Below are 27,335 nucleotides of genomic sequence, written 5' to 3'. Positions count from 1 at the left end.
GTATTTCTCGTTTGGTTTATCTGACCTTGACCTCATTTTCTTAGATCATGTTAAGTTTATGTGATAGTGAACGTTATATGGGGACGGAGTCCCCAATAACAGTAGAAAATTCAATAAAAAAAAAATACGGGAAAATTTCCCGAATTTTTCATTGTACTAATTAATGAACTCAAAATCGTTCAAATTTTTTTTGTCGTGTTTTGAAATCCCAGACCTGCGCAGAAATGTACAATGTACTTCCTTTTTCCGGTCTCGTTTGTATGAAACTTTGAGTAAAATATATATTTATCAGTCTAGTATAATATAGGAAGGAACGCGCAATACCAATTTCATTTTTAATAATTCCTTGATATGAAAAAACGTTACCTGATGATAGCGTTTCTTTGTTTACATTGCATATGACGTCATAATTTAAATAACGTCACAACTAAATCCTTAACAACAGAACCAAAATCGGAAACGTTACGGCATTTCCGTTTCTTTTTTTTTAAACAAATATTTAAGTTACAAAAAAAATAATTCATACAGACTTCGTCCCCATTTACAGGTAATGCCTGCCTCATATTAGTAAAGCTTTATATTTAGGACCATCAACAGAATATCAATGGTTAGTAATTTACTAAAAGAACGTGACACATTGCATTGTAATAATCTGATATTTAGAATATTTCCCTGATATCATCACTGAAAAGTTTTGTCATTCGGAGATTACACATTGGACATTGTGACGTCAAACAATTCCAGGAAAAGGCACTAGTCATGAAGTTGGGAGTTCATCTATAATATATTACATTTATAAATCATCGGCATTATCAAAACATTAAATTATTTGGAGTTTTTAAAAAGCTATTCGTTTACCAAGAAAATCTAGAAAGTCAGCCAACCTTCTTTTTACTGGCAGTCGAGAGTTAGGGAAATGTCACCGTGTGGTTTGGGAACCAGTTTTCAAGGTCCAGTGATGCTGTACGCGTGTGCAAGGTTTCGTCATCTGGTAAGCTGTAAAGCAGATTTTAGCAAAATATTAAGCTTTCCTCTTTAAAATAACATTTTCTTTCATATAAAATAGACACCCAGTCACTACTTGAATGATAAAATCGTTATTATATATTTAAAGATATGTATTTACAATATTAAAATCAAACATTTACCGGTAAATTTCCATTGATTGCAATGCAATCTCGTTTAAAAACTATATTGCACTGCATTTATAGCAGACAAAACTTTTCGAACATTCTCAATCCTTTGAATAATTTTATAACAAATAAGTAATTACAGTCATATCTGATACAATATGCTTTTGCATTTATTGTAGTTGATATGTATTTTTTTGTATATAGGTTTGACAGTTGGATCACAGGAGGTTGAAACGAGAGAAGCTCTACTGTGATAGTCGAGTTGACATATTTATAGACCCTCATTGATAGGATTTCAACCTCCTGTGGTTGGATACTTGTTTTCTTTTTGTTTTTGATTTTTTTTTTTTTTTTTTTTGAATGGACGAAAATGTAAATTGTAAAGAAACTGAAAGTTTCAAAGAGGGTAGTAAAGGCGGAATTTACAAAAATAAACCATAGCCATTTCACCATGTTTACACATGAACCTTAAAGAATAGCCACAGGCACTATATATATGGACACTTTTTTCTTCCAATTGCCAATATTTTTATACTATTGACAGAACCTCTAGTGGAATAGCTTCAAAAAATGAAGATTAGAGAATAATGGGCAAAAAAAATGAAGATAAGAGAAATGCGTGGTCTAATTTTTTGAAGATTAGAGAAACAAGCATAAGCTTTTCAAAAAGGGCTAGTCGACTCTTAGCTGATGAAAATGGAAAGTGCTCTCCCTTTGTAGATTAATTCATTTACTAGAATAGACAGGTGCATCAATCAACAAATTTTACCACACACGTGAGGTCACACGTTATGAAGTAGTATATATCAGTCTTCACGCTGAACTGCTAATTCTACAGGCCCGCAGCTCAATTTTTGAAAATTTTTAGTTAGATTCTGTTGGCCTGTAGGTCTGATTTTTACAGGCCCAAGAGCAATTTTACCAGCCTGGGCTGCCTGGACTGCCGCTCGGCGTGAAGACTATTATATCGTTTTAACGTTGTTGTTTACGAAACTCCAGAAGATTCGACTATTAATAGATAAAAGTTACCTGTGTACCAATATCATGAATATGCATGATTAATGACCAGGCAAAATCTAATTGCTAAAATAGAGAGGACAAATCCGATACTCTACGGGATTGAAGGACATTTACTAGGTTTGGATTGTCCTAACCAATCAATAAACTTTGATTATTCACGTCTCGTAACATCTTCCAATCAGGTACATGTAGCAAGAAAAATTCATGCACTAACTGTCCATTGTTCAATTCTTAATATCGACTCCTAAGAGTTGATAAAAAGGGGATAAAATTAAATGTTTACAGAATAACAGACCCCCCCACAGACCCTCATATATACATGCAGCTTATACCAATTTCATGCAAAACTTAAATTATAATGAGCTTATAAACTACAGTCTAAGTTAGATATCCTACCGTAGTCTAAAATTGATCATCTTGTTAGTTTGTTCGGTTTTGTGTTTGAACTTAACACAAGAGGCAACTACGCATTGACGTCACTACGCTATTCCCAGCGTAGAAAATTAGTACAGAATACGTTTTTTCTACTCTTTTGAATAAAAAAACATGTCTAAAGGTAAGTTTTCATTGTTGTTCTCAATTATTGCTAAAAAATGCCAATTTTCTAATCCTGACTTCCAAATGTCTAAAAACATTCTAGAACTTCACAAAATCCTACTTCCAGCCTCCATTGCTTTGTGTACATTCCATTCAGCGTCATCAATCTTGTGGCAGGTAATACAGGTCAAGCAAATCGTATTCTTATGAATTTCAAAATGACATGAATGACAAGCTCCTCTTTCACGATTTTCCCGCAATAAAAACCCAACCGAAATGAAAGGAAAACTATATAAAAAAACGATGTCCATGCCATAATTTTGTGCAGGAATATAGAGTAGGTTAATAAAAAACAATTAACATTAATTTTTTATAGAAAAAAAAAATTGATTCATTATAAAAAGATCGATATTCTGACCATCATGACTGTAGGTAAATATTCATACATAATTCCATTGATGTCGAAAGGGATGGCAAAAAATGAGGTTTCCTGTTGATTAAAACCCCAAATTATTGCAAACTATTTTAAAGCAATATCCCACAAACAAATAATGACTTTTTTAATGTAATTGCCGTAAACTGAAAAATCACCTACATGTAATTGACAATAGAGCAATTTGATTGGGTAGAACGATCTTACATCACATGATTTTGACGCCATTGGAATTTGAATGTAAACAAAAGGTCAGTAGGTTCAGTATGGGAAAGCATCGTACATTGAGTTACTGAGAAACAATTATGAGTTACCAAGCTTGACAATATGCATGGTAATAAAAAATCAAAGCTAAGTTTACAGAAAAAATAAGAAAAAAATGTCCTTAGGTAAAAGACTTATGATAGCAGGATACATTAATCATTATACAGATAAAAATTAGATAGAGATTGCAAACATGTTGCTCAAAATTATGCTGTACGGTGTACCACCACATGAACAAGTCTTTTATTTTTAGGAGGTCATCAGTTTCATCTTCTTTTTTGTATGCTTATTACAATTTTTATTTAAAAGTAAAATAATGACACACAGTCATGACTTAATGTTATTTTAGAGAAAAGAGACAAATTGTAATAATCATCTATTTATGTTAAAAAGAGTCCATGGATTTATCTGTAAATCAACCAGAAATGCAACAAAATACCAAGAAACATAGGCGGATCCAGGGGGGAGGGGGGCCGTGTCGAAAAAAGAAACAATTATATCAATGTCATGCATGTCGAAAGGCTGTTTTGCTCAATTTGTCTGTCAGTTTTTGCAGATTGTTTGAATTAAGCATAAAAAGAATGATTTAGTTTTAAGTTTGGACAAAACCTTGCATGAGGTTAATAATAAACTAAAGAAGTCAATGAGGTAGAGTTGCTGATCCCTATCTTGATGATAGAGGAGTTTTGATTATAAGAAAAATCCCAAGGCTACATGTACTTTGAAAGAATAAGTCCATTAACTTACTAACTTACTGGACTTGCATACTCCTGAAATTTATATATATTAACAGAAAGGGACAACAGAATTATGTTAAAACAAGCAAATTACAAAATAAAATCATATAGTGCCTGGAACATTCATAAAATATGTACTTAAAGATCAAAGGAAACTTTAAATTCATTTAAATAGCCTGTTAATAGGTCATGTAAAAAAAAACATGTAGGTGTGATAACTAAAATTTGTAAGAGATAATAAAAACTCTTGTTAAAGTCATACCCCTGATTGTAGATGCAAAATGTTTAATTATGCTACTTAATGTTCATTTCCCAGGAACTTTGAAGTTAAAGGTCAGCTATATACTAGGTACTTAATAAATAGAATGATAGTATATTTCCATCTGACCTTGAAATTTGTTTGACCTTGACCTTATTTTTCTAGGAACAGAAACAATGTTACATTTAAATGTAATTTTCTGTTATACCTGGCTGTATTGAATTTGAAAAATTTCTGTTTCAAGACATCATTTATTTATATAAATACAGAAAAGACATTTCAGCCTGAGTAAACTTGTTTTCTAGCTGTACATTATTAAACCTTTGTTCAAACCTCTCTTAAGCTGGCTCAGGACTATTCGACTGCGCATAATTTCACGCATGAATTACAAAAGTATTTGTCGTAACTTTGATATAATTTTTTAAAATATTTTGATAGATTAGAAATGTTAAATCATTGTAGTTATGTGAATTATAGAATAATTTCGTTATAATCCGTGCTTGTTAAATGGTCAAAGTGACATGTCACCCATTTTCCCGCCAAAATTTGGGTTTTAAGGCAAAATATATTTTTTTCCTTATCGGTGACCTACTTTTTTTATTTGCTCATTCTTTGAAGCTATATTTCAGCTTTTTATATTACAGTTTTGGATCAAGTGTCATAGAACGTTTTTTTGATAATCCGATAAAATTATGTCAACACCTCTATTTTCCCTATCATTTCATTGAAAAATGGTCCCTTTTACATACCTGTTTAAAAGTAAAATTTTGAGCTTAAATGGTCCGTGACCCCCTACTCTTTTTCGACTAATTTGATTTAATTTCTGTAAAGAATAAAATAACAAAAAATACGGCACTTCTGATAGAAACTTTTAATAGGCCCCGAGCCACCTTAATCATGTTTAATCACTTCAACTTAACTTTAAAAAAAATGTTATGAATATACGCATTCAAGATATAAGTAGTTAAATCAATTACTGATTTGGTTCATATGAACTGATTTAAATAAACTATAAGGCCAAATAAAAATATATGTGTGGTTCCAGTAACCCTACCGTCCCTACTTTTTCTGCTGAAAAATAGCCTACCCTAAAGATTTTATTGTCATTTTTCATTAAGCACTGTTAAAGTCAGAATGTTGCTCCCATAGACTCAATGTAAAAAAAAACATAAAATAAAAAAAAAATCCCTACCTACCTACCCTAACTTTTTTTCAGATGTAACTGGAACCACACATACTTTTTAATTTGGCCTAATACATATTAGGAATTACGCAGTAGATTTTAATAATTTTTGTTTACAAAACAATGAAACACTTGAGTAGAGAATTAAATGCAGCATGAATTAAATATTATTCCAAACATTATTTAAAGGATTAAAAGGTAATCCACTATAGTGAGTTAAAGACAATTAATGATTTTGTAGTAATTAAACATTTGTGTATTGAAGTACAAGAAAGTTATTGAAAGTAAATTAAGATGCTTCTAAAAGTCAGCTTTATTGATTTAGATAATGTGACATGTTGTGTACAAATACTTCTAGCTCATTGTAACACTTTGTGTCTGTATTTTAGTCAGTTCTGTAAAAATATTTGTCTGACCTACAATTTATAGATGTTATGAACAGGTTGAATACCCTCATTGAACTTGGTATAAAAAGTTATAGGTGTAGTAAGGCCGCAGATTAATTACAGGTTGTCGACACTATGTCACATTTTATAATTATCTGTTTTGTTGGATGTCTCTTGTTTTAGGATAAAAACATCAGTTTCAAGCTGCATGAAGTATGCCTGGAAGTCCTATACTACTTAGCTCAGCTCCGCTGAAACTCATAGATAAAGAATCCATGATGTCGAACAGTTCTGATTCTAGTGAAGATGAAAATCCTGAACGTGGAAATTGGGGAAATAAAATGGAATTTGTTCTATCCTGCCTTAGTTATGCTGTAGGTCTTGGTAATGTTTGGAGGTTTCCCTATGTTTGCTACAGAAATGGTGCAGGTAATTCAGTTTTCTCTATTTAATCATATAAAATCATCATTAATGATAGCCTAGGCAAATGCATTTTTATACGACCGCAAAATTTTTGCGGTTGTATATTGGTATGACGTTGGCATCGTCGTCGTCCGCACTCAACTTTAGTATATATGTTAATAGAAATCTAAGAAATTTTAACACAAGGTTTATGACAACAAAAGGAAGGTGGGGATTGTTTTTGGAAGTTTTGGTCCCAACAGTTTAAGAATAAGGGACCAAAAAAGGTTCCAATAAGCATTTTTCTTGGTTTTCGCACAATAACTCTAGTATAAATAAAAATAAATCTATGAAATTTTAACACAAAGTTTATGACCACAAAAGGAAGGTTGGGATTGATTTTGGGAGTTTTGGTACCAACAGTTTAGGAATGAGGGGCTAAAAATGGGCCCTAATAAGCATTTTTTTTGGTTTTCGCACAATATCTGTAGTATAAATATATAGAAATCTATGAAATTTAAACACAAGGATTATGACCACAAAAGGAAGGTTGGGATTGATTTTGGGAGTTTAGGTTCTGACTGTTTAGGAGTTAGGGGCCAAAATTAAACTTTGTTTGATTTCATCAAAAATTTAACTTTGTGGGTTCTTTGATATGCTGAATCTAACCATGTATTTAGATTCTTAATTTTTGGTCCCGTTTTCAAATTGGTCTACATTAAGGTCCAAAGGGTCCAAAATTAAACTTGGTTTGATTTTAACAAAAATTGAATTCTTGGGGTTCTTTGATATGCTGAATCTGAATATGTACTTAGTTTTTTTATTATGGGCCCAGTTTTCAAGTTGGTCAAAATTGGGGTCCAAAATTAAACTTTGTTTGATTTTCAACAAAAATTGAATATATATGGGGTTCTTCGTTATGCTGAATCTAACCATGTATTTAGATTAATGATATTTGGGCCCGGTTATCGAATTGGTCCACAGTGAGGTCTAAAGGGTCCAAAATTGAACTTTATTTGATTTCATCAAAAATTGAATTCTTGGGGTTCTTTGATATGCTGAATCTAACCATGTATTTAGATTTTGGATATTGGAATACCACAAAGGGATGGTTAGAATTGTCTTTGGGAGTTATGGCTCAAACTGTTAAGGAATAAGGTGCAAAAAAGGGGGAAAAAGGGTTTCAAGGTTAATGGACAATTACTTAAGTACAAAACATAATTTAAAAGCAGTGTAAGGTTGGTAATTGAAACTCATTTGAATATTTCACCTAAACTGCTTTTAAATTATGTAAATTGGAAATTTGCCAAAAACTTTATTATCTATTAATTCCATTGGAAATTTGCCAATATAAAATGTTGCTGATAAAGCTCTTCTTTGTAAATTGGAGTTATCTTTCTTTGTCCAGAATAGTAGTTGAATCAACTTAAATCAATGCTATATATACAATATACAATGCAATTAACGTTTACTACCAACTGATAAATTAAAACAATCTTTGCCATTCAGTGATTACAAGCACTTTGATTACCATTCTAGGGTTATGCCTCTTTACAAGTGGAAAAATTGAAGATTTTTTTCGTTTCTGTTCTCTTAACTTAAGTTGGTCTCAACTAAATTTAATGAAATGTTTATATAATTCTTAGTACCTCTAAACTCAGTTCAAGTTCAATTTTTGGCAACTTCACTTTAACAGTTCTTGAGTTATGTCCCTTTTTAACGTTATATGCTAGTGGAGGCATCATCTGTGTCCCTTTGGACACATTCCCCATTTTTTTTTTAGAAGTTACTATTAATTAAATTTAATTTTAACCATGACATTTTATATTTTAATATTTTAAAGGGAAAAGGGGAGATGAAAAAAAATTGGATTTCTGAAATAAAAAGAAAATTTCTTCAAACATTTTTTTTTTGAGAGGATTAATATTCAACAGCAAAGTGAATTGCCAACAAAAAAAAAATGATAAAGTTCATTAGACCACATTCATTCTGTGTCAGAAACCTATGCTGTGTCAACTTTTTGATCACAATCCAAATTCAAAGCTGAATCCAGCTTGAATGTTGTGTCCATACTTGCCCAAAGCCTTCAGGGTTCAACCTCTGCGGTCATATATAGCTGTGACCTGCGGAGCATCTGGTTTATTTTTGTTTGAATACAACACTTATTGCAAAGTATTCTTAATTGGACATGTAAGTATGATAAGGCTTTTTTTTTTAAGAAATACAAATCTAATAGTATCTTTTTATCAATTTACAAAAAGGAAAAATTGTGTGACTGAATATAATATGAACTGAACAATCTTGAAATATGGATGAAAGATGACAATGTCATTGGGCTTTTTTACTTGCTCACATAATAGTACCATAATTGGGTATATATATGAGATTAGCTGAAATGATGATATAACTTCTATTTCAAATGCCTGTTTGTAGTTATTATAAAGCGCAATATTTCACTATGAAATTGACATGTTAATATGCAATGGCCATTGCGTTACTAATATCATAATCTGTTTAAACATAATGTTGGTAATTTATCAATGTCATGGGGCAGAAACTGAATAACACAAATAACAGATAACAAGATGGAATTCAGAGGAAAGTATGTTATCTTCTACACTATATGTCCATATACTGGTACACAGTATGACATGCTCTTACTAGTCATGAGTATGAAAAAACTTGTAAATAAATTGAACTGAATCTAGAAATAACCATGACAAATTCTCAAAATTAAAAACTTCTATGAACTAGTGAAGATATTCATGACACAAGTTATGAAGTCCAAATTCACAATAAGTGTATTTAACTGAGTAACCTCTTTGTGTAGTTTCTAAGAAGACTGGTTGAAATCATGTATAATATATTTATGTGTTTTATTTTCAGGAGCTTTCCTAATACCTTTCATTATAATGTTATTTATAACTGGTATACCATTGGTCTTTATGGAGCTATCCTTGGGCCAGTATTGCAGCTCTGGAATTGTCACCTTATGGAAAGCATCACCAATATTTCAAGGTATATGTCTTTACTTTTGGCCTTGTATTAAACTACAAATTTTGATTACATTATACTATGGCAATTTTTGGTTGGATGTGGGTTCTAGATACTTATTTAGTTCAATAAATTGCATTATCACCAATAAAATTGAAGATTGTTTTAAACCTGATTTGCATTTTCTGCAGAAACCATATTACAGAAATTGTAAAATATCAAAAAAAAGATCACTAAGACTTAACAAAAAGAGTGTTCACATGCAAATTACTCATTTGCTATTAGGGATTATTTATTGTTATATTTTTGCACATCTTTCCAGAGCTTAGAACTTAGTTATTTTCCAGCAAAATTACAACCTTTATGTAAATGCAACTACATTGTAAAAATAGTACAATGATTAGTCACAAAGATTGAAACCCAGCCAATTGAGACATTGACCCATTTTTGCTTGATAGTTTTTGTTGTTGTAATTTGTTTATTTTTGACACAAGACAGATACAGACATCAAGCTTGACTACATGTATACATTTTGAAGTATGGTCTTAAAAAATATTTGTTTCCTTTAAACATGTTAAAGTCTATTATCAAATATTAACTCTCCATAGCTAATAAAAAAAATTATATAAAAATAATTTTTATACCAGCTATGCAATACTTAATACATAGCTATGCAATACTTAATACATAAAACAGTTTCTAATGGCAATTGTTTTTATATAATTATGTATATTCTTTTTGTGTAGAGGACAAATGTTCCATTCTCATGCAATATTTAAGACAGTAGTTTCGGTCCAACGATTTACAGAAAAGAGCGACGATTTACAGAAAAGAACCGAAAAGAAACGAAAAGAACCGAAAAGAGCATACATATAAATTATTATTTAATATATATACACCAATTTTTCCCCCTCGTTATAAAGGAATGTATAGTTCAAATTTATTTTGAACATTTATAGGGATATGTAGACTTACAAAAAAAGTTAGATTTCCCTGTATCAGATTAAGGCATTTAAATATTTAAAAAAAAAAATCAAAGTGTCATTTCCTTGCTTTAGAAAATAGAATTGCAAAAAATATTTTAAGAAAATTTCAATTCCTGCTAAATGTAAACCATGGCAAACTTTAAGATGTTCCTGGTTCGATTCAGTTTCTTAATTCAATTTACGGTATAAAACGTTGGGCTACATGTGAATAAAAGGAGATAAATCAATAAAAAAAATACATCATTATCTACATATTATAAATGTTGTGCACATCACAGTCATTTCATTTCGTCTTTCAGGAAATATAGATAAATGAATAGCGCACCCGCTTTCGGTATAATGGATAACTGTTTACCCTTTTATAGGTATATTTAAAGGGTGTGAAAAAGTTAATGGCCTGTTGATTTCTAATAATTTTATCTTATAAATCATTTAAAACAGCTATGTACATTAGCGAAACGATGTCAGATGGTGATAAAATAAATGTTGGCCTGTGCTAGTATATGTATCTATAGAGAAACTTGTGCATGGAGATAGCGGACTTTTCCTTGAAGAATTAAAATCCTTGACAGGTTTAACGTGTCAAAGTAACAATTAATGTGTTTTCATTTAACATGTAAGATCAGGATAGGAATGGGGGTACCTTAATGACGTATAACGGTAAAAATTCTAACCAAAGACGTTAACGATAATTTTTAGTGAATGTCGATAACATGTACACTTTCTTTTAGACGATAAAAAAAATAAGCTGAATTTGACGAATCACGCTATTTTTTCCCAAAAATAACGGTAACGATAATTATTTAAGACATCGGACGAATCACGATAAGGATATTTTGACGAATCACGGTAAAAAATTATATATTTGACGCTTACGGTAGCCGAAAATGACTGTTTGACGCCTGACGGTAAAGGGCATTACCTCCCTCATGTAATACACATACACAAACACAAAAAAAAGAACGAAATATTCGTATTTATTCAATAACTACTGTAAAGTTTTCCGTCACGATATTTTGTTTTATTTTGTTTTTTGTCCGATTGTACGAATGTCCGTGTTATTATATATTCACTGATGAATGGAATATATATACACATTCCAAAAAAATATATATAAGGAACTGATGTAATGTTCGAAATGAATTAGCGACCGAGATTGGACAAAATAATGACACTTAGCTTATAAATACAATTAACGTAGAACGATTGTTTGACAGTAATGAATAAATATCTAATATGTTCTTTTCTGTTCTATGTTTTCTATTCCATAAGTTAGGCATCCGACCCTACCTATAATTTTTCACATGTACAGTAAGTTATTATATGTAGTCCTGTCGCAGTATAAGGTTTAAAAACCTAATGATAAACTTTTGTCAAAAATATCCTTTCATTTTTAATAGACTTAAATAATTTGCAATTTGCTTATTTTCTTCGATTACAAAAAACGTTGATCTCCTTTTCGGTTCTTTTCTGTCCTTTTCGGTTCTTTTTGGTCCTTTTCGGTTTTTTTCTGTAAATCGTCGCTCTTTTCTGTAAGTCGTCGAACCCAGTAGTTTTATCTCGTGAATTTTAAAATGTAACTATAGGAATAATATTTCAAAATTAACATTACATGTTGAACTGTATTATACAGCTCAAATGTTTGCAATACCAAACATAACATTTTTTTTGCTTGTTTAAAAGTTTTAAGAAAAAATAAAATAAAAAGGTTCCAATTTCTGTAGACTTTCCTAAATTGGCCATTCTTAAAGATAGTTTTCATAGAACTCTTTCTCTTTTACTACAGTCCAAGTTGCCTAGAATGTTGTTATGTTCATTTTTTGTCTCATTAAGCATTGCTGCATGTCAAGGTGAACAATTCGTAAAAGACTTAAAAGAGTTGTATTCACTGGAAACAGTTTTTATTAATGATTTATTTTTTTATAAAGGTCAAAAGTTGATGCTTTGTTAAATTTGACATGTAAATATTTGTATGTGAATGATTTATTATGTCACCTATTTGTCATGTTAAAACTATACATCACTTTTGTATGTTTATACAACATTTAGTAGTTAGCTGGATGTGTATTATATGAATTAGATCTTGCTTTATATCACCTGTACTTAATACTGGTGTAATGAAAGCCAAAATATTACAACTAAACTTTATATTTGTTTATAAATGCTTTTAAAAGTGCATCAGCTGTCGAATTCTTGTTAGAATCATCTGGAATAGATAATGACAAATTTTTATATGTTGCAAATATTTTTTTCCCATTCTTATAATGCTATGATGTTGTCATCGTCCTTGTCTTCTACATTGCTTCTTGTTTCACTTTTCAGTATTGACATTCCTTTTTATCTTAACAGGCTTTTAAACCCCAATTTGTAGCCCGTCCCAGTTATGGGTAAAATTGAATTTTACATGTACATGGATTCAAATGAGTTTTAATTTTTGACTTGTAATCCAACAATACAAATTATTTATCAGAGGTTTTTATTTTTTAACTTATTTTGACAAAATGGTATCAAAAAATGTTGCTAAAAGGGAAATATTATTTCACAATTCCATTTTTTTCTATGTTTGAAAAAAAAAAAAAACCTTTTAGATTTTTTTTTGTCAATTTCATAGCTTATATGGCCAATTTATAAATTTTATTCAAATCATATTATTGAAAATAACTGTATGAATTAAAACACAACTTGTTGTAGTTTTATTAAGTTGAGATCTTATTTATTAAAGATCACAATGCTCACAAATATATAGTGTAATAGCTCTACACTTCACCTACCTTAAACATCCAATAGAAACGAACAGAATTTTCGTAGAACTTCATGAATTTTCTTCATTTCACTAATTAGTCAATCCTGAAGTCTACCTTTACTCTCAAATTAATAACTGCCGTAAGGTTTATCCATACAATATATTCAAATAGAAAGAAAGGTATTTCTTCTCTAGAATCAAGTTTATGGATCACCTCTAATGAAAGCTTTTTCTCTATATTATTTCAGGAGTTGGCTGGGCCATGTTTGTTGTGTCAGTTCTGATCTCAGTATATTACAACATGATCATAGCCTACACGTTGTATTTTTTATTTGCATCATTTGCCAAACTTCTACCCTGGAGTGCTTGTGGATCTTGGAGTACTGAAGGTTTGTATATGAATGTTATAAAAAATTAATTCAGTCTCCTTTGTTGATGGGTAAGCCCTAAATGACATTTAAAAAAAAACATGGATAGCACTGAAAAAAGTTTTTTAAAAGTGAATGTTCCCCTTTAACTCACTTAAGACATGGTATATGTCAGCTATTGGCCTCATTAAGCTCCGTATCTGCCTTTTTTCATATTATCATATAAATTTAATTTTAACATTGTAACAAATTATCATAAGTTATATACTTTCAACTTGTTCCATATTCCTTTGATTTATTGCCATAATTAGTATACCATTAAAGGTTTCATACCAAATGTTGAGGCACTGTATTGCATAATAGTTCATAGTAAGGCATTAATCAAGTTTCTGGTGCTTATTGCTCAACTTTAATTGCTGTCAGCGGGTAACTTAATTTTTACTGCGATCCAGACTAAAAGGAAAATTATTATATGTCAAATTAAAGTAGCTGTCAATTGACCATGCTTTTTAGCCAGTTTTTTCAATGAATTTGACCACTACAGTCTGCACGGTTAGCCACTAGTCCGATGCCCCAAACTAGTGAAATTTTATTTGGACTAGTAAGTTTTTGCAAAACTTTGTTTGGACAAATAAAAAAAAAGCAGAATATTGGTCTTTCGGACTAGTAGTTGAAAAAGTTTTTGGTGCAGACTGCCACTACCTCCTGCCATCTCTAAATGTTACCGTTAGATTGACTAAAGAGTAAAATTATAGAACTAGTATAAGAACTTACAACTACTGAATACAACTAGGTATTCGCCCTACATTGTAACTTTGCCTTTACCACATGTCGACTACTTCATGGTGTTAGTTCACTATAACCATTAAATAGAAAAATGTACAAAAAATCTACTTATACTGTAAATTCAGAAATTATTGCCTGCATTTGTTATGTCATTTAAAACTAAAATGCAATTTTAATTTTTGCAATATTGAGAAAAATCCTATTTAATTTATTTTAAAAATTTCAAAATGCAAGTTTAAATTATTGGGAATATAACCCTGTTGCATTTTTCGCAAATTTTTTTTCTGAGTTTACAGTAGTTAATTGAGTAATTGAAACAAAATATGATAGATTGTGATTGTCTCTTGACCTTCTACTGATGATCATGTATAGGATACTCATGTTTCTATGGAACAATTGTTTTTAAATGGTAATAAAGTGCCAGTTCGAAATTAAGGGGTATTAAGTGGGAAATAACTGTTTTATACCAGGTCTAACAAATAAGGTTGTTTTCTTATAGTTTGTAACGATGGAGAATTATTCAAGATTAAAGCGTGTACGAAGAACGGAGGTGAATGGTGTAATGGTGGATGTATAGCTAACATGACAGCACTGAACCAGACATACAGACTGGCTATATCACCAAACTGTTCTAACTTTACATCAGAAATTAAATCACCTAGTGATGAATTCTTCCAGTGAGTATAAATGAGACATGGTATATATTAATTTAAAAGGAAGTCAATAGTACAGCATTAAAAAATTTACCCACAGAATGGTTAGGATAATGGAATAGAAAGGATCTGGTGCGTTAATTCATAAAACAAAATCAGTTACATGACTAAGCACATCTAAAAAAATCTAAAGCAAAGGAATAGTGCTTTTTCTCCTAATCACATGGAGTTTAACATGAAACAAAAACTATCACCATACTGCAAGTTAAAGATGGCCTTTGGTACTGGATTGGAATAGTCTAGCATACTCTATACCTAAGCATTTACTTGAGTAAAGAACACAATTCGGAATGATATCAGCATCTGGCAAAAAAACAAAATGAAAGCTATTGTTAAAAGCTGGACAAGCTCACTGTAAATTTGGAGAAAAACCTCATTGTAAAATAGAGAAGACATTCAAACATTTGGACAAACAACAGCATATACATATGTCAGATAACTTGGCAGGAATTAATGTTTAAATACGGTAATTCATTTGGTTAACAACTTCAATCCACAATAAAACAGAAAAAGTTACCTGCCTAGCACAAATAAATTATAGCTTTTCTTCATTTATTTCCTATGGTATCAAGTTTAACAAGATTTAGAGGTCAAGGACATTTAATATTTTCATGGATACATTGCATTTTGTTGAACACTTAATTTCATGGTTCGACTTATAAAAACAACTGAAAACATCATTTATTATAAAGTATTTAACCTCTACTAATAAAGTTTCTAATAATATCTGTGTTTTTAAAGTGAATATGTATTAGGAATAACTGATGGAGTTCATGAAATGGGAACTATACGATGGGAGCTTGTTGGATGTCTAGCTTTAGCCTGGGTACTAGTTGGATTATGTCTAGCAAAGGGCATTAAAAGTTCAGGGAAGGTGAGTAAAATGTCCAAACCCATTAGTGCTTTGAATTTTGAAATTGTAGATTTTAAGTTGATGTAAAAAAATGTGGAGAAACTAGGGTCATCATGAAATATGTGGCACAAAAAAACAAGAAATAAGCTTATAATAAAAAAAAAACATTAAACTGATGTGGTTCTCACTAGAATTTCATCAGGCAACTGAAGGTAACTTAGATATAAGAAGATGTGGTATGAGTGCAAATGAGACAACTCTCCATCCATATATTTTGACCAATCATAGACAAGACATAACCAAGAGGGACTTTACTGTGACAATTGCTATCTAAAAATACAATGAAGATGATCAATTTTACTCGTTGGACTTTAAATATGTATTTTGGTTTCAGGCTGTATATTTCACAGCATTTTTTCCCTATGTTGTACTGCTGATATTATTGGTGCGTGGATTAACATTAGAAGGATCTGTGGATGGTATTGTATATTTCTTAACTCCACAGTGGAGTCAACTAAGTAAGGCTCAGGTTAGTCATCTGTAGAAATTAAATCCACTCTTGATATTGTTTTGTCATTTTATATCAATTTATATTCCTTTTTGTCTGTCAGGGGTACTACTTGTACAAGTTATTTTTAATTACTTGACGAAGTAATATTAATATACTTATATAAGTAAATTTGTAGGATACTTATACAAGTGAACTTTATTTACTTGTATAGGTAAAAAAAAAATATTGGCTGAGTTATGTCCCTTAGACATTCAGATTTTTTTTACTTGTAGAAGTAAAAAAGTCATCCGATCTTCTTTTATTGAATTTTTATGATTTCTTCTCTCTAAAAGAATTTTAAATTATCTGCCCTTTGCAGATGTCTTTACTAATCATTTAAGTGTAATTTCATGGACAATGAAGATCCCATTTGTCTGTTATCTTCAGAACACTGCTCATTTACAAGCCCCCAAAGAGCAATTTTTGAAGGCCTTGTGCACATACTTAAGATCTTTGCACAATCAGTTTCTTTGTTGAATTAATGAGATGAAACATTGAACCCTAATTAAAAAAATTGAGCAAACCTGGGAAAAATCATTAAAGGCATGAATTTACTTTTAAAAACTTGAGGACTTTAGTGGGATTGTAAGAAAAATTTACTTATACATGTAAAATTTTGAGAAAATTAAGGGGAGATTATTCAAACATTATTTATGTACTTATATGTGTATATTTTTCTTTACTTCTTCAATTAATAAAAATAACTTTTACAAGTAGTACCCCTGACTGTTTGGGTAAAGCGGAAAATGTTTTTAAAAAATTTACAGATTGTTATTGAATTCAATAGATAAAAAGGTCATTTCAAAAGTTGCTTAAGTACTTTAAAAATTAAAATTTCTAGATCTGTTGTAAAGCCTAAAGGTTGTGACTGGTTCATTTCTATTTGAAGTAAAATTATATTTATATATAGGAAATAATTACGCTCTTTAAAAAAGTTGCAAGGATTTTGAGATTTTTTTTCTGAAATAACTTTTTACAGTTGTTATATTGCAAGCATAAAATCTGTATTTGATCTTTAAAGATAAGTAGACAATATGATCAAATATTTTGACGGGTCATGCATGTGAAGTTTGTCTTGAATGTATGTTTAGTTTATGTATCTATATAGTTACAAGACATTGCATTTGAATTTTATTTTGATCTTTGTCATTTTTACACTATAAATGGTGACCAGTTATAATTCTTGTTGAATTAGGCTGTAAATTGATAATATTTTTGTTTTTCACTGATCAAAAGGAAAGGGAGATATAGATAAAAAATTTCAGGGATGACACTAGAATCAATCATTTTCAGAAAAAGCAATGTAATAAACATCTTTTCCCTTTTCACATATGATGACCAAAACCATCCATGATGACTGTACTCGGCGTGGGATTTGCGCTTTTTCATATGACATTTGTGCTTTTTATTTTGGACACATGGGCTTCAAATCATAGCGCTTTTAAAAAAAGGATATTTGTTCTTTTGCAATATTTGGTTTTTATAACTGACCTCCTCTTTTATAAGGGCTTGGGACCCACAGGTTTGACCTGGCAGAGTAAAAGTCATATTTTTCTTTATGGTCAAAAGTTTAAAAATCTATTCATGGTACCTTTCATATCACATTCAGGTCATAACACATTGATATATTTTTTTCGCTTGTCAGATAGTTGAAGCCTAAGGAGTGAAAAATAGCTCTTGTTATCTGTTCTGACTTGTATTTTGTCCACAATTCAAATAAATAATCAAGTTTCTCTTTCTCAATTCTTGAGTGGGTGCCTGTTTATCAATACAATGAATCTTACTGTAGTTCTGTAATTCGCCGACTATTATTCAATGATACTCTTCAAAAAGAAAAACATAGCAGGATGAGTCAAGTAAAACTGTTCATTATAGTGGGCATTGGGCATGGAAGGATTCTGGACCATGTGTCGTATGCTTACTGTATGATGGCTGGAAATCTTGATTCAATTGTCACATAATTTTCTGTCAGGTAGTTGCAAATTTGGAACATCTAGGTTCACTTATACATAGATAAAAAGCGCAAATGTCCAATCACTTTAATACAGGTGAATCAAAATCTAAAGCGCATATGTCCATAGTATTTGAAGTGCAAATGTCCTATCGTTTTACAGGTAAAAAAGTGCAAACGTCCTGTGCCCACTGTACTAGTAGGTCATGACCTTGACCTTTATTGAATTGTTCATATTACCCTTTTTTATGGTAATATTTGATGAAATTCAATGAAGGAAAGTAAAGCAGGCAAGTCTTTGGGAATTTTATTTATCTAAACCATAGTTGCTGATCTGACATGATGTTAAGTAAGAACTGATCTAATTGGATATTATAAGCAAACTGATCTTATTGGATATTATAAAAGAACTGATCTGATTGGATATTATTAACAGGTATGGGCTGATGCAGCTGTACAGATATTTTTCTCTCTGTCACCTTGCTGGGGAGGTTTGATTACTTTAGCCAGTTATAACAAGTTCCGTAATAACTGCTTCCTGTAAGTATTTACAGGGGTGGGGAACCAGTTTACCTGATCCATATACTGCTGTGCAGTCAGTTACCTCCACTTGTCTGTGCACTTACAATTTGTGATTTTTGTTGTTGCTAAAAGAGTGCATTAGATTGATTAATTTATAAATGTGTTTTTGCAACAGTATCACTTTTCTAATACTTCAGCTGCTCCAAGAAAAATAAGCAAGGATCTTTGTAGGAACTTGCATATTTAAAATTTCCATTGGTGGTTATAATAATTTTTACAGTAATTGGGCTTTATCCCACATCTTCTTAAATCTATGAGTGACAGTTTTTTGCTATTCAATTTAAGAATACTAAATAAAGTGAGCTGCATCGAATAGAAATCGACCTTATACATATGAATATCAATTAATCTATTTACTTATTTCAAATTGAAAAAAAATCTTTATGCAAAGTATGTTACTATTTAAAAATTGAGTTTGATTCTAAAAACCATACTAAACAGACCTAAATTTGTCTGTTATTTCGTAATTGAATGTTCCAAAATCAATAAAAGTCTGATATATGTACATGTATAGGTGCAATTGCATTTGGTTGATTTTTATCTGACGAAGCTCAAGTGATACGTTTCTGGAGCACATTTAATTTTGCAGGTCCATACACAAGACATTTGAATTTACATCATATTATCTTATATAACATCAGTAAGTGCTAAAAAACAGTTTCATCAAATTAAAAATAAAAAAAATAACTTATTGACTCAGGGCTATTCCAGAAAAAAATGAATGGGAGGGTTGGAAGGCAGTTTTTGTCAGCACCCGCCACCCAGACAATTGTAATTGAGAATTATAGTGCATTATAGTGTGAAAAGTTGCTCTGATACCCATCACCCATGTATTATTAATATAAAGTGCCTTCCAACCCCCCCCATACATTTTTTTCTGGAATAGCCCTCACCAGATTGCTAAACCAGGCTTATTTCAAAGATTTTGCATGTAAGAATATATCTATATATTTTGGAAGTACTAAATATATTCTTAGATGATATGGAATTCAGATGTCTGATGTATTCTACCCTTGTGACTTAATTTTAATTTTTGATAAAATTGACATGGAGTTTCATACAATGAATAATTCCTGAGATATTGTGCATTTTTGGATTTAAAGCAATGATATCATATACATATATATATTATATATCTAAAAACATAAAATTTTGAGAACTTCATGTCAGTTAATATTTTGTGCATTTGTTTATTTCAATATTGTAATCTTTATAGATCTTATAGAAAATTTCATTGACATTCAATCTACAAGAAATTTTCCATTCCTACATAATATTAAGTGTAAAAACATTATTGCTGTAGCAAAGCCGTTCAATTTAGATATTTTTTTAATATAAAATATAAAAGATTATGTAAATTCATACATTGCTTGAATGTCAAAAATAGCTAGTTTATATTGATTTGTAGAGCTTTAACGTCATAAAAAATATCTGTAATTACATAAATTGTCTGTTTTCCAGCGATGCCATTATTGTATCTGTGATGGATTGTGTGACAAGTGTGTTTGCTGGACTGGTCATTTTTGCCATCATTGGATACATGGCACATGAACTGAACGTAAAACTGGACGAAGTAGCAAGTGAAGGTATATTATATTTAACACATTTTAGGAATAAGAATAAATTAGACAAAATGGAACTTTTTTTTATACTTTGTCAAATTGTATTTTATGTCAGACTGATCATACTTTTTCTATAATTACACAAAAAAGTCAATGTTATTGAGCTTGTTTTCAAGTTTTTGGCAAGGTTATACCAGGGAAATAGTCAAAATGTGTTTGAAATTAAACAATTAAAAAGACTTTTTGGCAGGAGTCAATAACCATGGAAATTACAATAAAGTACGGATATTATGTGGAAATGATTTTGTGTGTGTGTTTTTAACACCACTTTTGGGCTATTTCTGAGCAGTTAAATTTTATTGGTGGGGGAAGTTAGAGTGTCAATGAAAAATCACTGACCTTTATTATTAAAATTGATGTCGAGTGCACCCACACAAGCAGGGTTCGAATTCACAATCTCAGTGTTGACTAGCTAGTGATTACAGTAGTAACTACTTAGACCACTCGACCACCAAGGCCCCTTTCTGTGAAAATGAGATTTGATGATAATTTTGTTATTTTAGGTGCTGGTTTAGCATTTGTTGTTTATCCAGAGGTTGTGACAAAGTTACCAATATCACAGTTGTGGTCTGTTCTCTTCTTTGCCATGTTGATCACATTAGGTTTGGGTACACAGGTACGTATGATCTCAGCTTTCTAAATATCAATCTTAATTTAGAAATTTTATAACTTCAACATACATCAGTTGTTGTGAAAATTATCAGAAATAGCTATTAACCCTACATGTTTTTGGTGATTCTTTGTTTTGAAATGAAATCCAAATATGTTGTTTTTTAATGTATATTCCTGATTTGTATTATATAAATATAAAATATTTGAAAAGAAAAATTGATATCCATGTGCTGAGCTTTATCAATAACATTATAATTCATCTTTCAGATTGCTACTGTGACAACAGTCCATACCACTTTAATGGATTACTGGCCACATGTGTTCCGTGTCAATCAGAGACGCAGGATGTTATTATTGGTCATGATTGCTGTGACTTGCTTCTTATTGGGACTTGCATTTTGTACACAGGTAAGGTTCTGTATGAATGTCTACATTTTATTCTGATCAGATAAAATTTTGATTTTCAAAAGTCTTCTCTGAAAGTTAATAATGATATCATGTGGAAAAATTCCATATATCATGTCAAATTTGAATTTAATACACTGTTTGTTATCACTTTGTAAATTGTTTTCTGAACCCAGTCATTTATAATTTACATTTGTATTCAAGGACGCATTCTTACTGTTTTAAGTTAAATTTCAAATCTGGAAAAGATTGAAATAACTACTTTTCTATAAATCCATTTCCTTTTTTGTTTCAGGGGGGAATGTTTATTCTACAGCTGTTTGACAACTATGCTGCTACATATTCATTACTATTGATTGGTTTAGTAGAATGTATTGGTATCGGGTGGGTATATGGTGAGTAATACTGTTTATTGGATTAAAGGGGGGTGGGGCTGAGATATAATGCTTATGCAGAAAACAGATATCAAGTTGGAATTTGGGGGGCATTGCTTTTACTGTTCTCAAGTTATGCCCCTTTATAACGTTTTATGCAAGTGGGGACATCAGGTAAAAATTGTGTCATAGAAAGTGTTGTAAAAATATATTTGTTGAGGGTCAAATAATTATTGCTGAAATCATCTCCTTCTGTATCAGTGAATCACTAACAGCATATTCATTTTCTGCTTTTATTTTTATCCAGGTGCTGATAGATTTTTGGGAGATATAGAACTTATGTTGGGAAAGCGTCCTTCCAATATATGGAAATACAGTTGGAAGTTTGTAGCACCTACAGCTTTATTGGTAAGATAACTGTGCTTTACATCTATAGATGAAGTTTTGTTCAGTTTTACTTTGAAGACTCAATAATAAGATACCTTTAGCATTTGTTTAGCATAAGAAGTAATTAGAATTAAGAATGGAAATGGAGAATATTTCAAAGAGACAACAACTTCACCAAAATGCAGCAAACAGCCAAAAGCCACAAATTGGTCTTCAAGATATCGAGGATGGAGGTTGGCTTCAGCTGGCCCTACTCAAAAATGTGTACTAGTTCAGTGATAATGGACGTCATACTAATTTCCAAAATATATAAATAAACTAAAATTAAAAATCATACAAGACTAGCAAAGACCAGAGGCTCCTTCCTGACTTGGGACAGCACAAAAATGTGGCAAGGTTAAACATGTTTTGTAAGATCTCAACCACATGATTATATTTATTGCTATTCGGTTGACATGATGGCCTGGAAATAGAATAATGATGGGGGTGACATGTCTTCCTGTGAACTAGCATGTTACATATATACACTTGGTGTTTCTATCTTTTACATATATATATATATAGAAAAACAATGGATATGGGGCATCTATCCATGACACAAAATCAGCATAAGCACAGAAATAAACACACAAAAAGCAAATGTCTGTACCTTAAAATATGTGAGATTAATTTTTGCAATTTCAAGAATTACATAATGATATATGCATAAGATTTTGAATTGAAAGTATTCATTCAATTTGGCACTTGAAGTTAACAGCCATCCATCATCAACATGAAAAATTGAGAGCTGTTGTGTAGTGGTTAGAGCATCTGATAATCAACACAAAGGTTCCTGGTTCAATCCCCGTTCCAAGGAAAAAACTTCAGAGACTGAATGTTCAGCTCTCCCTTGACACCATTTGCGAGTATGGTCCTGAAATACAATGATAGTCTGTGTAGGAAGGCTGATAAAGGCTGACTGGTGTTAAAAAAGAGTCATATCTCTTGCTAGTAAATGACTCCTTCTGAAAAGAGCAGGCTAATGCCGCTACAACTTAGCACTCACACCAGCAAAGTGGATAGGGACTTATGTAAGTTGCAATAACTTGTTTCCCAATCCACTATAAATAAATATGTTTAAACTAACATAAAAAAAAATATTCTTTACATGTAACTTTTTTATTTCAGGCTATTTTGATATTTTCATGGGCTGATTTCAAGTCTTCCAAATATGACAAATACGTGTTTCCATTGTGGGCTGATGGTTTGGGATTCATCATCACCTTATCTTCTATCATACTGATACCAGCTATAGCCATTTATAAAGTGGTTTGTGCAAAGTGTACATCAGGACTTGGATTAGTAGAGGTAAAGTTTTTCTGTTGACTTAAGGATGTTCACTATAAAATTGAGAATGTTCACTACTCTGTTTCAAAATAACAAGCTATCAAAAAGAATGATATAAACTGATAGTATATAAATAAAGGAACTATTAAAGCCAAAAAGAATGAAGGGTCTGTGTGCTTGTTTTCTAAAAGCAATTGAAAATTTGGTGGGAAAAGAATATCTCTAGATTGTTCATACATTTAACATTGTCATCATTTTTCTGTCAAAAAGTATAAAAAAATTACAAGGATTTAATAAGATTATCAAAGATGACATTTTTAAATCATATGTAATCAAATGATGAAAAGAAAAGTAGAGGTTAGTGGGCAAAATAATGTATTGACCCTACATGAGGATTCGGAAATCTGGCAAAAAGTCAAAAACTTGAGGAGCTCACATCCTTAATAGAAGTTTCTGTTACTGAAGAGGTGTTAAGTTAAATAAGTCTTCTGTAAATAGATATAAAATTTTTATATAGCGGATGTGGTCAGCTGGACATGAGGCTACGCATTTTGTTCTGTAGTGTATCAAAAGTGTGAGTTCAAATCCCATTGAGACACCAGAATTTGTCAGCAAAAAAACTAATTCTAACACTGTTTGGTTTTAATTTTTAGACAGATACATATATACATGTATACAATATGTGTCATTATAAGAAATTGATGAGGGTTAATAAAGTGATTGGAATTCATATTTATAGCTCGTAAAGAATTTGATTCCAAAAAGTTGCATATGATAAATACTGATATAGGATTGATTTGATTTTGATTTTTGATGTTTTAATGCCACTTTTAAGCACCGCATTTAGGCTATTTTGTGGCGGCTAGTTTTTATTGGTGGAGGAAGCTGGAGTGCCCAGAGAAAACCACGACCTTTGAAGGGGAAACTATCAAACCTAGTTCATTCAGATTTGAATCGAGTGCTCCAGCACAAGTGGCCTTCGAACTAGCAACCTCACACTGATATAGGAAAATGTGAAGTGAATTATATATATTGATGTGACAGTGACCCAACAACCAGACATCTATAAAAAAAAAAAAAAAATCAGCCTTTATATCATGATACTTCTATTTAAATTCCAGTATTATATTTTTCACATTCATTTTATACAGGTGATAAAAAACTTGGCAAAACCAGCAGATGATTGGGGTCCAGTGTCGAAAGAACACAGAACAGAAAGAAAAATGATTGATGGAACTCCTACTGAACAGTTTGAATCTCAAATTCCATTTGTAGGCTCACAATACTCTGCTGAACAAGACACTAAAGTATAAAGGACAAACCAAAAGTCAGAACTGTTTGATGTTTCAATGTACTATTTAAAAATAGAATATCTGAAATTAAGATTTTTGCTGTATTGGGACCCTCAAGTAGTCACTTAAAAGTTAAAACACAAACAACTATTTAAAAGTCCTAGAACCTAGAACCATTTGTACAAAACTAACCAGATTTTATAGAATGCTCAAATTTATTACATTCATTTCAAGAAAGGATTCTGTAGGATCTGATACATTGGAAACCAAGCAGGATAACATGAAAAGTGAATTTTAGAACTTTGGCTGCAAAATTTGTCTTGATATCCTATTGAGTAGGAGAGGTGTTTGAAAAGTTAAAAAAAATATTTGTTGATCACTTAGCAGAAGTCCATATTTCAACATGGACATATGGTGTAAGGTAACATGCTTACTAACAACTTATTATAAAAATAAGTTTGAAGGCTAGCTTCATTTACAACACATACATATTTTTAGAAAGATTTTGTACAATATATGTAAAGAAGGCAACTTTCTCGAGTTACACTCACAGAGGATGAAAAATGTGTCTATTGAAAATGCAATACATGCATATTTCTCAAAAAATGTAAACTTTTTATAAGAAGATGCATTAAAGACCATAATCAAGTCACTTTTGGTCATTGTATATCCCAGTACCAAAAAAAAAACTAAATAAGAAGAAACATGTTATAGGTCTACACAACGAAATATTAGAAGTAAAAAATTATTTTATTTTTGACTGAGAAGTGCTATTTATTTATGTTTTAATGCTCATTTATATGGATATTTCTATTGAGAATGTGCCAAACTTGAATACAACAAACAATTTATTGACTTTTGAATTGAAGGGTAAATGATATATATTTTTAAGATGAAATTTTTATTATGCCTATAGTATAAATGTTAAGAATTTGATTTCTGGATGTAGATGAACAGGGCTTTGACTAAATAATTAGATTCAAAGGAAGAAAAGAAACCAAATTGCAGATAACGAAGTTTAGATTATGCAAGTTTTAATGGTCTGCTGCTGCCAAAGGGTACAAGTAAGTGTTTCTACTTACTTGGCATAGGTTATCCATCAGACAATACCATAGGAGTTTTTCCATTTGATGAAAATGTCTACCAATAATTTTTGCCTATTATCTCTAAAACATTAATACTACTAGTAATTGTTATTGAAGTATTGCATATTTGGTATGCATTTGTATTTGTATAATGGTCAGTTACATTTACTACTTGAATACTTTAAGATGAATCTCTAGAAATTTTTAGTTCAGAATCTCACTGTTTTTATGATATTAATGATTAATTTTATTTTATTTAACAATTTAAAACATAATTGAATTATGTTAATTTATTTGTTAAATTTCTGTGTTTTATGAAATCTCATATTTGAACTTTTTATATGTGTTTATGTTATTGTTTATTGTTTTATTACTCCTTATATTTTGTTTTGTTTGGTGAAGTCATTTATGTTGTGAATTTACATACTCTTAGTACTATTGCATATGATAGTAGAATTAGTAAAAAAAAAATATGATCTTGAATTAGTTGAAGTTTCTGAAGTGCTTTGTGCTTTATTTTTGTCATTTTGTAATTGACAAGATTGCTGGCATGAATAAAATTTATAAAATTGAGATGAGGCATCAATTTAAGTTACTTCGTATTTTTATCAAGCCATGCTAGATCTTTGTGATCCCTCCAGATTATGAGATGTTACAGATTTCAAAGTTGAAGATACAACATGAAAGTAATTTTTAAAAGGGTTGGCCTAACAGCTACTGTATTTTAGATATACACTTGCACATATATAAAAAAAGAAGATGTGGTATAAATGGCAATGAGACAACTCTCCACAATAGACCAAATGACACAGAAATAACAACTATAGGTCACTGTAAGGCCTTCAACAATGAGTTCAATGAGTCAACACAGTCAGCTGTAAAATACCCCGAAAAGACAAATGTTAAACAATTCAAACGAGAAAATTAACGGCATAATTTACAGATATATCCCAAAAAATGAATGAAAAACAAATATGTAACACATCAACAAATGACAACCACTGAATTACAGGCTCCTGACTTGGGACAGGCACATACATACAGAATATGGGGGGGTTAAACATGTTCGTGAGATCCCAACCCTCCCTTAACCTGGGACAGTGGTGTAACAGTTCAACATAAGAACAAACTATAAAAATCAGTTGAAAAAGGCTTAACTCATCGGATGGATGCAAATAGATATACATTTAACAAAAACACATAGTGGACGTGGCTGGGTACTTGTATATTCCAACAACCACACAAAAAGCACTTAAGTACAGATCTGAGAATACTTACAGTTACTGAAAGCTAGTTCAAAGCCACTAACAACTACCGGTAATAGTTCCTTTGTAAATTAAAATTTTTGTTAA

At 30.9% G+C, this 27,335-nt stretch overlaps 1 protein-coding gene across 2 annotated transcripts; it reads left to right on the top strand.

Annotated features, from left to right (window-relative positions):
* Positions 1-878: 878 nt before the first annotated feature.
* On the top strand, positions 879-26,556 carry LOC139524574 (sodium- and chloride-dependent glycine transporter 1-like). 2 transcript variants are annotated; one of them, XM_071319429.1, is made up of 15 exons: positions 879-991; positions 6,136-6,381; positions 9,241-9,372; positions 13,326-13,466; positions 14,731-14,908; positions 15,686-15,818; positions 16,192-16,326; positions 18,735-18,838; positions 20,342-20,466; positions 21,006-21,118; positions 21,382-21,522; positions 21,815-21,914; positions 22,201-22,301; positions 23,448-23,627; positions 24,758-26,556. In XM_071319429.1, exons 2-15 carry the CDS (start codon positions 6,168-6,170, stop codon positions 24,917-24,919), a joined length of 1,959 nt encoding a protein of 652 aa, XP_071175530.1. In that variant the 5' UTR covers positions 879-991; positions 6,136-6,167; the 3' UTR covers positions 24,920-26,556. The 2 variants fall into 2 exon arrangements, with proteins under 2 accessions (XP_071175530.1, XP_071175531.1); XM_071319430.1 differs by lacking the exon at positions 879-991 and adding an exon at positions 5,635-5,764.
* The last annotated feature ends 779 nt before the right edge of the window (positions 26,557-27,335 follow it).

This window comes from Mytilus edulis, chromosome 5 (assembly GCF_963676685.1).
Source record: "Mytilus edulis chromosome 5, xbMytEdul2.2, whole genome shotgun sequence".
NCBI classification, from domain to species: Eukaryota; Metazoa; Mollusca; class Bivalvia; order Mytilida; family Mytilidae; genus Mytilus; species Mytilus edulis.
Note: the sequence above shows the minus strand (reverse complement) of the source record. Positions and strands in the feature narration are given on the sequence as shown.

What these genes read in the sequence shown, in the direction of transcription:
- LOC139524574 (XM_071319429.1), top strand. Translation starts at nt 6,168, where the DNA reads ATGCCTGGAAGTCCTATACTACTTAGCTCAGCTCCGCTGAAACTCATA. An exon ending in GCATTAAAAGTTCAGGGAAG is followed by an intron (nt 15,819 to 16,191) that starts GTGAGTAAAATG and finishes TTTTGGTTTCAG; the next exon opens with GCTGTATATTTCACAGCATT. An exon ending in CATTAGGTTTGGGTACACAG is followed by an intron (nt 21,119 to 21,381) that starts GTACGTATGATC and finishes TTCATCTTTCAG; the next exon opens with ATTGCTACTGTGACAACAGT.